We start from the raw sequence: 12,284 nt of genomic DNA, 5'->3' as shown, positions 1-12,284 counted from the left end.
CATAACTTGTCATGGTCTGAATACTTTTTTATGTGTTGTTTTAAATTGTTTAACAGTGGGAAATTCTGTTTGAATGTTTTACTGATGTTTCATTAGTTAGTTTATAGTTTCATAGTTTTAGTGTACAGTCATTTTCCTCATGCAATATGTACAGGAAGTCTTGAATCATGGTTTTTAAGTTTATCTTTCCCTTTGCAACTGCTTTTCAGTGTTCTATATTTTGTCTGTTAATGTACTTAATTCATTTCTCAAATGTTGTGCAGTCAGAAAAGCTGCTTGTATGAACCTTCAGTGATCAATCTCAGAACATCCCGCTATAAACTTGCTTCTTGTCTGTACAGGGCCAAGCTGGGAATGCCGCAATTCCTCAGTCCTGAAGTGCAGAGTTTATTAAGAGCACTCTTCAAGAGGAATCCTGCAAATCGACTAGGTATGTTGTACAGAAAAGCTTGAGCACTGGGAGGCAAATAGTTTTCAGAATAATGGTAGTACATGGATGTTTTTGTGGCTTAGGATTACCAATTTTTTAGGTCACTTCTTACCTTGGGGGATTCAAAACGTACCCAGCAAAACAGCTACAGATGATATTAGCAGCTTAAACTAAAATTTGGAAGCTCAGAAGAAGTTGAGTCACTAACACTAGACACGTCATTCATATTTCTCACTGAGCCAATGCAATCAAACCTCATTTCCATGTGGTAAAATCACTTTCAGTAAATCATGATTGTTCATTGCAAGCAGTTCAGTTGTTTGTGAAATTGGAATTTTAAAAATTGCTAAATTTAAGTTGCTGGATGATACCCACAACTTCCACAGTCAGCCTGTATGCCAGTGATGTTCAACAATATCATCTGAGTGGTGAAGCCATCATGGAGATAATTTGGAAATCTGACTGCATCCACGGCAGGTTTATTAAAACATGACAGATTTATCATTGTGATTTTTTTTTAATTTATGTGTTTGACTTGACAGGTGCAGGGCCAGATGGAGTAGAAGAAATAAAAAGACATCGCTTCTTTGCATCGATAGACTGGAATGTAAGTACAACTTATTGATTTTAATTTGTATTGTATTATACACATGATGTCTCCACTTTTTTAAAACAGTGATGGTCAGGCCTATTTCATAAGCACAATTCAAAGTAAATTCCCTTTGCTGCCACCAACCACTGCACCTAGTTACTCAAGCATGTTATCTGTTACTCCTATGGTTTTAGTTTGTGTTATGTAAAGATGTTCATTAAAAATCTTTTTTTTCTCAAAGACATTTCTCACACAATACTAGTTCATCCTTGCTGTGTGAAAAACGGAAGTCGTACTTCTAACACTGACATTTAATGGGCTGGGTCAACACATCTGAATCACATTGTGGCAACTGTTGTGGTTCTTCTCCGTCATCAAAACCCTGCAGCTGTTCCTCCACTTCCTCAAGAGCTATCCAAAATTCTGAATCATTTAACATCCCGAGTATGAGATGTTGCTTAATGGCAAAATCCTGAACTTCCTCCTTTTCTTTCTTTCGTTCTTCCTTTCCATCTCACCCAGCTGTGTTGAAAATAATCCTCTTATCTATAATAGCTGTTCCCTTCAAAAAGTCTGCTCGTGCAAATGTTCTGGCTGCAGAAATTACCTGTGCTATCATTATCTAACTTCGACATCCACTCCTTGGATATGCACTGCTTAGAAGGGATGATTTTTTCCAACCACTTTTCTTGTAATTAGTCAAACATGATTGAATTCTGAGATTCAGTTTGTTTTTGACAATCTTGAAGGCTTTTCTTGTAGCTGAAGTCTTCTAGGGGTGTTAAAAGTCATTCAACGATCGTACACTGGTGAAAAGAAAAGCACTCATGGAAATATCACGTTATTCAGGATACTTTCTTTTGTTTTGTTTTTTTGACAATCATCACCGCAGTACCATAAAATGCTTTCAGGAACTACATCATGCACACAGTGTGGACTGCACTTGCAAAAAATATGAGTGTGAAACAGACGTACCTGATAGTGGAAGCACCACTCTTAGTAAAATCCTCCTGAATTAATGCAGGTTAAAGTCGAAAGCTCTTTTGCACCAGACCACCATCTGCAGAATTGACTCAGAAAGTAGGGTTTTGTTAACAGAAAAGAATGGAATAAAATAGCTGAGTACACAGTGTACATACAGTACATTTATATGCTTATGTCATATTGTTTTCCTGGTCAGGTTGTGTCACCAGGATTTCATGATAATTTAAATTGTTAAATTAATGATAACCTCGAAGATGCTGTATCAGAGTTCCACCCACACAGTGGCAAGGCTGTTGACTGTCATTTTACTAGGAATCACACAGAGAGGCTTTGTTCTGTTGAAAATCACTTTTGACAGCCAGAAATCTCAGCAGAGCAATCGCTGACACATTGACTGTAATCATGCCCTCTTCAAAAACTTCAGCTGAGCAACAAAATCTCTTTACAGCACTCCTTCATTTCTGTCACAGACGTTTGTACGGCTTGTGACTCTCGTTTGTCTGCTGTAGCGAGTAGTGGCACTCTGATTTCTAACCGAATCCACTATCATCTGCTTTACGTGCCCACTAATCTCTGCCCTCACCACCGGTTCTCACTGTACTCCTCACGACATTACTACCTACTCGCGCCGTGCCAAACATCACATTTTCCCATTTACAGATGATGCTGTTGGCTCGATGTGATGAGCCGTCAATAAGAAGCTTACGCTCTCCATTATGCTACGCTAATTAAAGCACTCTACTCTGTCAGGCAGAATGATTTCCCCATCATTCACTGAAACCTTGCTTGACTTTTTTCTTGGGGATCCTTAAGTCTTGCCCAAATGTCTTGATGAGTTCCTCTCATTGTGCTGGCAAAACCCACAGCTCAACCTTCTCAGCAGTTGTTTTATATTACAAACAATGCCAAAATGCAAATAAAAATAGCAGAGTGTGCATTACTAGTAAAAGCCTCGCATAAATACCACTTTAACCAACTTCTTTTCGTTCAATACATCTACTCAAAGAAACATTAGCTTACCGTTTATAGTAGACAAAGACTGACATCTGCAGGCCACATTCAGTATTACCTTTACGCTGATAAAAGAGCAGTATAGCGTTCTCCGTGTGCTGTTATATAATGAACATACAGCAGTTTTCACCAGACATTATATTACCAATAAGATCTGTACATCATTATTTCATTTTACTCTGTTCTGATTTGCTATGGTCTTTTCCTTTTGCATTTCAGTGTCAGGCTGCATCACTGCTGACTACGGTCATGTTTACATTCCAACCTGCCTCACTGCATGTTTAGTTCAGTTAACTGTTGTAGACCATAACTCAAATTCTTCAAAGACAGCTATTTAAGAGTACAAAAGGCAGAAATCTTGACCATGCAAAAAGAAAGATTTGAAGATTGTCAAGCTAAAAGTTACATTCATATGTGTCTTTAGAATTCAAATCCCAGTCTCAAGTGTGAAAGTCTCATCAGTAAACCATTACACATTACCTGCCTTAATATATTCTACGATTGGCCGTTCCATACTAGATTGTGTAAAGCCTGTAAAATGTCTGAGTTGCAGAAGTCCAGTTTGCTCTTAGACCACTTGAATTACAAAATGCTGAAAGGTTAGTCAGGAATTTCTGTCCAAAGTTGTCAAAAAAACAGCTGCCTGCCGCAGTTTTATTGAGAAGAAAGCGAAGTCTTTTCACTAAACTATAAGCATGAATTTTGCATAATGTCATGTAAATTTGCACCCACTGTCGTGCCATTTCCTGGTTAAACCACGGGTTGATGATACAGTTCTGACATGACTGTTTTTTGTTGTGCTGTAGAAGTTGTACAAGAAGGAGGTGAGGCCTCCCTTCAAACCAACTGTTGGAAGACCTGAAGATACTTTCCATTTTGACCCGGAGTTCACCTCCAGAACGCCAACTGGTAACCAACATGTGTACACATAAACACATGATCGGAGAATTAAAAAAAAGAGTTAGTCCATAAACTGATTGTTAAAGCTGGTGATGCATTTATATTCAATGGCAAATATGAGAAAGTTATTAAAGTCTTAAAAAGATTATAACTACCACATTTTCAATTCTTGAATTTTGTAAATCATTGTCAAACTCTGTGCACGTGTTTGTTCGTTGTGTCTTCATGTAAACAGATTCTCCAGGCATCCCTCCCAGCGCAAACACACACCAGTTGTTTCGTGGGTTCAGCTTCGTTGCAACTAATCAAAGTCAGGAGCCCAGCGTTGCCACGGTAGCGCCTTCTCGTCAGGAAGAGAGCATCAACCCCATAGCACAGGTATATAAACGTATACTGTACCTTCTAAGAAAAGCGCTGATGCCATAGCTCCACAGCTAATTTAATTATGTGCCCAAAGATATTTGGTTAATCAACCGAGTACATGAATCACTGTTTTATGGGTTAACTGACAAATTAACAGACTGAATAATTAAGAGACTGGTTGTTTAATGTTACTGACTTTTATAAACATTACTCCTATAAATCACAGTTAGCTGCTGTATTATTACAGCAACTGAGATATAAATCACTCACTTCCCACATATAATATCCAGCTTTCACATGTATTACATATATTTGTGTGTGTGTGACTATAATTACGAAAAAGTTGCATTTTTTTTGCGTTTCTGTATGTAATTGAGGGTTTTCTCCGTAGCATCTCCGTGGTGACGTGGCCTTCAAGGATGTTTACGAGCTGAAGGAAGAAGTCGGACAGGCAGGAACTTCTGTCTGCAGAAGATGTCTGCACAGAGTCACTGCTGTGGAGTATTCTGTGAAGGTACATAAAAACTAGAATTTATTTACATATACAAAGGGTACAGATGTTCTCGAGGCTCTCAGTTTGGGCTACGGCGAAGCATTCAGATGTTACCAATACCTCAACAATAAGATTCTAAAATATATACCATATTTTTCAAAAATCTAAATAACTCTTCCATCACAGGTTGAAATAATTTTATTGCGGGTTAAGCAAAATATAAACAAAACATTGCCACAAAAATCACAATAGAAATATTTCAATATAGCGTGAAGTGATTATTTGGAGAAGAGGTTTTGATTTTATTCAACAATCACTGTAGATTGTATATTCTACAATGCTTTCCATATAATTTAATCTTTGACCTAAATCCTATCTACAAATCCCATCTGAAAATGTAGTAATTATGAAATGAATTGAGACCCTGCATATGCTGGGCAAGTGATGCATTGTGGGAAGAACTGAATGGGAATATTGAATATCAGCATTCAAACTTTATTTGCTTCTTGGCGACTTCCAGATATGTTTAGGAGTTACGTATTCCATGTGTTCCTGTTTTTTTGTGTCAGATTGTTGACAGAGCAAGGAGAGATCCAGCAGAAGAGATTGAGATTCTGTTAAGATATGGACAGCATCCAAATATTAACACCCTGAAAGATGTAAGCACAACACGCACACAGTACCACACAGGGTTCACTGATGACTGTCAATCTATTGTTTTTATCTTGAGAAAGCAAATCACAGTGATATTTCATTTGAATTAGATTTTTTTTTTGTGCTGCTGTATGAGCTCTTTGTGTTCACTTCTACCTGTAGGTGTTTGACGATGGCCAGTGTGTGTACCTGGTTCAGGATTTAATGAGAGGAGACGAGCTGCTGGACAGAGTTCTGATGCTGCCAAACTTTACTGAAAGAGATGCATCAGACATCATCTGCACACTGACCAAAACCGTGGAATATTTACACTCACAGGGGGTACGATTTTGGACAGTAACAAATATGCAGAAAGAAAGCATGTATATGTTGATATTATCAAACCTGCATGCTCACAGTGGCCTGGAAAATACGTACATTATGGTGGTTCACGAAGGAGAAAGGTTTACATAATCACAAAAAAGCATCTAAGTTGGTAATTGTGTGAAAATAACTGTTTTGTTTCTTTCCATTTTCCAGGTTGTACATCGAGACCTGAAGCCCAGTAACATTCGCTACTGCGATGACAGTGGACTCCCAGAAAGCATCAGGATATGTGATTTTGGTTTTGCCAAACAGCTCAGGGCTGAAAATGGCTTGTTGATGACCCCCTGTTACACAGCTACGTTCATGGCTCCTGAGGTACATCAGGAGGTCTCAAATGTCTCACCAACGCTGACACACGTTAAGAAACTATCAGTGACGACTAAGTGTGTGTTGTTGTATGTGTGTGCAGGTTCTGAAGAAACAGGGTTATGATGCAGCCTGTGACATCTGGAGCCTGGGGATCATTCTCTACACTATGATAGCTGGGTCAGTTCAAAGTTTAAACGCACTTAAAACTAGCGCAGCTGACAGATGGTTGCTGTACAGTTCAGCTGTATGTGATGCTGTATGTTTTCTCACACTCAACAACTGTGAAGAGAATAAGACAACATAATCAAAGGCCATTGCTTTTATTTTCTCTGGTTGATTTTTTTTTTTTTTACAGTCTCCAGATTTAATAATTCAGAGGTTTTAACTCATCAAGTGTTTGTCACATTATTTCACACCAAATCTTCACACTCATCCATCCAACCTTTGAATTGCTCTCTGTAAATCCATAATTCCTGTTGGTCAGTTTCAGCCCGTTTGCCAGCAGTCATGAGGACACAGCAGAGGAGATCCTGGCTCAGATAGGCAGTGGGAAATTCATTATCACAGGAGGGAACTGGGACCTGGTGTCAGATGCCGCCAAGGTTACATCTTAATGTTTACTGCCATGCATAAAATAAAATATGCTTGCCATGCTGCTGTTACTGTACAGCTGTTGTCTAAATACACTAATATCATGTGCATATGTTTAACAGGACATTGTGGTGAAGATGCTCCACGTGGATCCTCACCAGCGTCTGACTGCCCCACAGGTACAGTCAGTTCATAATATGACTTATTATGTTTAAATAGGATTGACTTTATCGTATGTGTAATACTGATTATTTGCACTCTGTTGACAGAAAGTGTTTTTAAATATGGTACAGATCGCAGCTTTATTAATTTGAGCAAAGGCAATACAGAACAGAGCTAATTATTTGACATACATTCTATAATATGAATACAAAATGCCAAAAATCAATAATAAAGTAGTACACAGTATATACTCTGTTAGAGCCATTGTATAATTTTCACAGTACTATGTCACCATTGTGGTTAGTTGTTTAAACAATACTTTAACAGTAACATCATTTTCACTGTGATGCTCTTCAGGTTCTTCGCCATCCCTGGATTGTAGAGAGAGACCAACTGTCTGACAAAAGTCTCAGCAGACAAGATGCACTCACAGTTAAGGTCAGACCCGATGTGCACATGTTTGTTTGTGCCTGTGTACTATTGTCTGATGCACATTAATATAAATTATATCAGTCTGTGTTCATATGTTGTTAATATAGATACAGGAAATAATAGCAGTATAAAGTCACTGCTGAAAAATAATCAGATGTTCAGAATACATTGTTACAACATGTCTGGGTAGATTGTCTGTCATCCAGGTCTTGCTCATCATAGGAGCTTCAGCCAGACTTCTCTTGTTGGTTTCACCTCTCTTCCATAGTCTGGAGTTACTATAAATTCTGTTAGTAAGTTAGAACTGAAGAAGCTTCTTTGACTAGAGGTAAAACGTCTCCAAGAACCTACAAGAAAAGTCCAGCTGATCTCTCCTGAAACTCCTACACTTACTGGTATAACAGTAAAACAAGCCAGCAGTCCTACCTCAAAAAGAACAAGTATCGCAGCTTAGCTTTATATTCTGTGATAAATTATGGTTGATTGATAATTGCTGCCTAAAATTTATATGTACAGTGGCCCCAAAAAGTGCTTGGACACAGAAAACACACTTAAAAATGGATACTTCTCTTTACATTATATATATATATTTTTTTAAAAGGCTCAGCACAACCATACTTATCAAGGAAAATATTCCCCAAATTTGCTAGGTGTTAAATGATGAAACAGTAGTTATTCAATTCAAATTCAAAATGAAGACCTCCAGTAGTGGCTTTATTAAAGCTCACATCTCCACTGTTTTTGTATTTAGTTCCCCACCCTTTAGCTTGTAGAACAGTTATAAACCTCCTGTTCTCAGTCATACGATTCCCTTTAGCAAGTTTTCAACAATATACAAAACCGTGTGCGATGGAAGATTGTTTGATCTGAATGAAGTTCACTTCACTCGTCTTTTCCATGTTTACAGTTGCTTTTAACAAATAAAGATTGTTTTTAGTGAATATATAAAGTCAGTGAGAATTAAGTTCATATAGGTGCCCTAAGCAGAGCAACTACAGTTGTACTTAACACTTTAATAATGGACACGTCTCACTGAACTTATTAGTCAACTTCTACAAATGCTTATTTTTCCATTTGTTGCAATAAGTTTGTGCTTTAAAATGACAGCCTGATTTATTGATTTAAGTAGAGAATATTTAAGTGTGTACCATGTTTACACAAATGAGACTTTATCAAACATTTAATGAAATAATCTTTTGAATTGTGTGAAATGTTTCTGATAGCTGACTGTCCAGTATTTTTAGGGCCACTGTACAAGCGGTTAAGTGGTTACAGAGCTTTTTGTAAAACAGAACTAAAAACAGTTTAAACCTAGAAGACAAAGAGAGAGCTTGCCATTGTTTTTCAAATACATCATGTGTACAGAACTGTTGACTGTTAAAGTGTCTAATTGGCAATGATTTTCAATTTGCAAAAAGTAAATGTTGTAATATTAACAATACAAATACATAATGCCTGTGTTTTCAAGACGCTTTGCAAAGTAAAACATGATTAGAATATCTGACCTAATATATTACTCTTTGTCTCTCACTATTTTATCGATATTTCATCCTGATTCTAAGTAAATAAAAGTGTAGGATAGTTTGATTTCTTAAAAATGGGGTTTATGAGGAACTATAATGTTTACATCACATCACACCTTGCACACTGTTTGGAGAAACAAACAGAGAGACGTCACAGGATCAAAGCAATAAACCGCTGTAAACAGCATCTGCAACAGAACATATTTCAGCTACCTGAATAAACGCCAAAGACAGGTTTTGCTTGTGCAGCGGTTAGCAGCATGTAGCACCAGAAAGCTTGACGTTCCTTGGTGCAAATCTGAAGGCCTTTCTGTGTGGAGACCACATGAGCTCCCTGATACTGTGTGTCTTTTCATTCTACAGTCCAAGTCCTGCATGTTAGGTTAACTGATGATTAAATTGGACGTAGGTGTGAGTGTGCTTGGTTGTCTGTCTCTTTGTGTTAACCTTGTGATGGACTGGTGAGCTGTGTTGGCTGTGCCCTGGCTTTCGCCCTGTGTCAGCTGGAGCAGGTACAGAAAATGGATGGAACCTTTGCCCGCTTAATATGATCAACTTAAGTGTATGCTATATTTAGAACATTTCCAGTGCTTTACCTTGCTGTCAGACAGCCTGTTCCTATATGACTGACAGAGTTATACTGCTTTCTGCGGAAATTTCACCTCACAGAACAGGGGAGTTTCTGTTTAGACTGTGATACAAACAAACCAGTCGATCAAGGCAGCAGTACACCCGCAACTCTCTTTGTCAACAGAGTCTGGTGGCTTTAAGGAGAATATAGACCAGTATAAAGGCTGACAGCAAGCGGGAAAAAAATTCTATTTTTATATAGTGTACACTTAAATTGATCTGATATATTTTTTAGGTAGCTAAAATGCATTTTTCTGCTTACCCCCATCCACTGGAGTTCACTGCTTTGCTCCTGTGCTGGTACCCCTGTCTGCCTCTCAAACCAGGGATGTACTGACGGTCATCCACTGAGACTAATATGCTGATAACGGATGAGTTACTCATACAGCCTCATTTCAGAGAAACCAAACTACATCTTCAAATATACAACATACCTCTTATAGAATCAACTGGTATGCCAGATGGCCTTAAATTACCTCTATACATGTATTATTATATACTTCAAGCATCCTGAATGGCAGACAGAATCTGTTGTATTTGGGTTCAGAACAAAGTTAATGTTTGAATAAATGTAATCTACTGCAATGTAATATTCTCTAACGTGCTTCTCTGAGAGTCCATCAGGTGGCACTGTCTGCCAGCTGTTGGACAGAACATAACACAATTTATTCTGTTTTTTTCCACTAGGGGGCTCTGTCTGCCACCTACTCGGCTCTGAGGCGCTGTGCTCCTGCTCCGGTCCTGGAACCAGTCCAGTCGTCCAGTCTGGCCCAACGGAGAGGGATGAAGAAACTGGGGAGTCCGAAAGTCACTTCAGACCCTAAAGAAAAGGAATAGCCTCGACAATGTGGAGGAAATTCAAAAGAAATCTTAAGTCTTAATTAAAGGCCCACATAATTAAAGATCTACTCTTTTTTTTTGAAAAGCACAAACCATGCCTAATTAAGTACAACAACAAAGCGGCCCATTCTCATTAGCATCAGGATTAGCTTCAGTTCACTCAATTCAAAGTGTAAATTTTTAAACCTTTTCACATTTAAACTAATCTGACACTGCGCTATAACATTCATCATGTGCACCCTCATAGAGAACCAAATCTGATCAAAACCCAGGGACTTGAGGAAGTCAAGTATTAGACCCTAAAATAAACCATTCTTAATCGTGAACACAGAGGGTTTGAGTCAGGCATGCCTTTTTAGATCCTTTGGGTCTCCACCACTTGTTCTGTGGGCATTAAAGTCTTAGAGTGAAAGCTGGCCTTTATTTTCAGTAAAAACAATCTTTTATCTATATTTATTTTCCATTCAAATTTTGACCAATTGAAACGTTTCATTCATTTCATTTTGGTCATACATATGGGATATTGCAATATTTACTGTGCAATAGACAAAAAAACCTGTTACCTGCCTTGGTCCTTGTTTCATAGTAACTCCTGCAGCACAAAGTGGGACAAATTAGACCAGAATCATCAAAAAACATTATTCAGTGCCACAAAACAACATGCAGAGTAGCCACTTTGTTTTTTAGTTTCTGTTTTTAGCACATACACGGGTGTCAACAGAAGTTCACAAACAGCCAAACATGAATACCATCTTTCACAGCCATGACTCTGACATACACAGTATCTAACATGTATCTGAATGAGGCAGGGTCAATCAGATTGAAATATGTTTCCTCCTCTGATTTCTGCAGAGTTATGCATGCTAAAATGTAAATATCCAACCAAAGGGAATTCTTTCATTCGATTAATAATGCCGCTAAGTCTTATTGTCCATAATATGCTTAATAATTTTATTGTATGTATTGTTGTCTTCCATGAATACAGCCTTTGATGCTTTAAAAAACAAAAAATGTATTGTTAACTATATCACTGCTGCACTTTCCGGATCAGATGGAGCAGTGAGCTGTGAACGTAGCTTGTGTTTTATCATAACATATTCAAAACGTTATTCGGGTTTAGAGTAGTCATAACACTGGAGAGCGTCCAATGATTCTCTCGTAAATGTCACCGCAAAACTCTGAAGACTATACATTGTAGTATGAACTCAGCATTCGGTGTGATAATCCGTCAGTCTGTGTGTGCTCGAGTGTGGCTGCCAGTGGGCTTCTGTTTGCCATTAGTGTCTGAAAGCCAAAAAGTATGAGAACCACTGTGTCGGAAGTTTGTATATACTGTCTATTGCTGCTGCCCTGATTGTATCTAATAATATGTACAATCGCAAATACGAGGTAAGACTGAACAGGGTGTTTGGCAGGTGTGAGTAGCATTTTGTGTTGTACAATCACGGGTTACCAGTAGGAATGTATTGCAGATTATGATGCTCCACGATTTATATACATACTTACTGGTGAGAGGTAAAAACAAAACATACTGAGAGGTGTAACCGATGAGCACTGTAGCAGAGATACAGCGAGCATATTGTGTTCTTTGCAACATAAACCGAATGTGTTGTGCCGCACTGCACAACCGTGTGAGGTGTAGCTGATGCAACTGTGAGTATGCAGATAAGGTGGTAGAAACTGTGTTGTACAACCAGAAGATTGAGGTAATCCTGTACATACCGTTTACTAATTGAAACTGTACATACTGTCGTGCAATAACCACCAGTGAAGAGGTTAGGTTGTGTGTGCGTGTGTGTGTATATAGTTCGGTGCAACAATCGGCAAGCAGGACAACTGTATATATTGTGCTATCAAACATGTTGAGACTGTACATAGTATATTGTGTTGTGCATCCATTGCTCAGAGTGTACATACTGTCTATACCTGGCCAGTCATTGAAATAATTGGCTGGAATGCCAAAGTTTTACAAATAAAGGAAAAAAAACAGAAATGGCAATTAAA

At 38.2% G+C, this 12,284-nt stretch overlaps 1 protein-coding gene across 1 annotated transcript in view; it reads left to right on the top strand.

Annotated features, from left to right (window-relative positions):
• LOC110949785 (ribosomal protein S6 kinase alpha-2-like) overlaps positions 1-12,284 on the top strand; it is a 22,928-nt gene extending 10,644 nt beyond the window's left edge. The window contains exons 10-22 of the mRNA XM_022192014.2: positions 342-430; positions 973-1,037; positions 3,824-3,926; positions 4,153-4,295; positions 4,672-4,794; positions 5,343-5,432; positions 5,590-5,748; positions 5,947-6,108; positions 6,203-6,279; positions 6,587-6,704; positions 6,816-6,872; positions 7,213-7,293; positions 10,128-12,284. Of these exons, the coding sequence (XP_022047706.1) occupies positions 342-430; positions 973-1,037; positions 3,824-3,926; positions 4,153-4,295; positions 4,672-4,794; positions 5,343-5,432; positions 5,590-5,748; positions 5,947-6,108; positions 6,203-6,279; positions 6,587-6,704; positions 6,816-6,872; positions 7,213-7,293; positions 10,128-10,277 (1,417 nt within the window). The 3' untranslated portion in view covers positions 10,278-12,284. The remainder of the gene's footprint in view (positions 1-341; positions 431-972; positions 1,038-3,823; positions 3,927-4,152; positions 4,296-4,671; positions 4,795-5,342; positions 5,433-5,589; positions 5,749-5,946; positions 6,109-6,202; positions 6,280-6,586; positions 6,705-6,815; positions 6,873-7,212; positions 7,294-10,127) is intronic.

This window comes from Acanthochromis polyacanthus, chromosome 2 (genome assembly GCF_021347895.1).
Source record: "Acanthochromis polyacanthus isolate Apoly-LR-REF ecotype Palm Island chromosome 2, KAUST_Apoly_ChrSc, whole genome shotgun sequence".
Taxonomy (NCBI): Eukaryota; Metazoa; Chordata; class Actinopteri; family Pomacentridae; genus Acanthochromis; species Acanthochromis polyacanthus.
The sequence above is the reverse complement of the archived record's forward strand: the minus strand, read 5'-3'. Positions and strand labels throughout refer to the sequence as shown.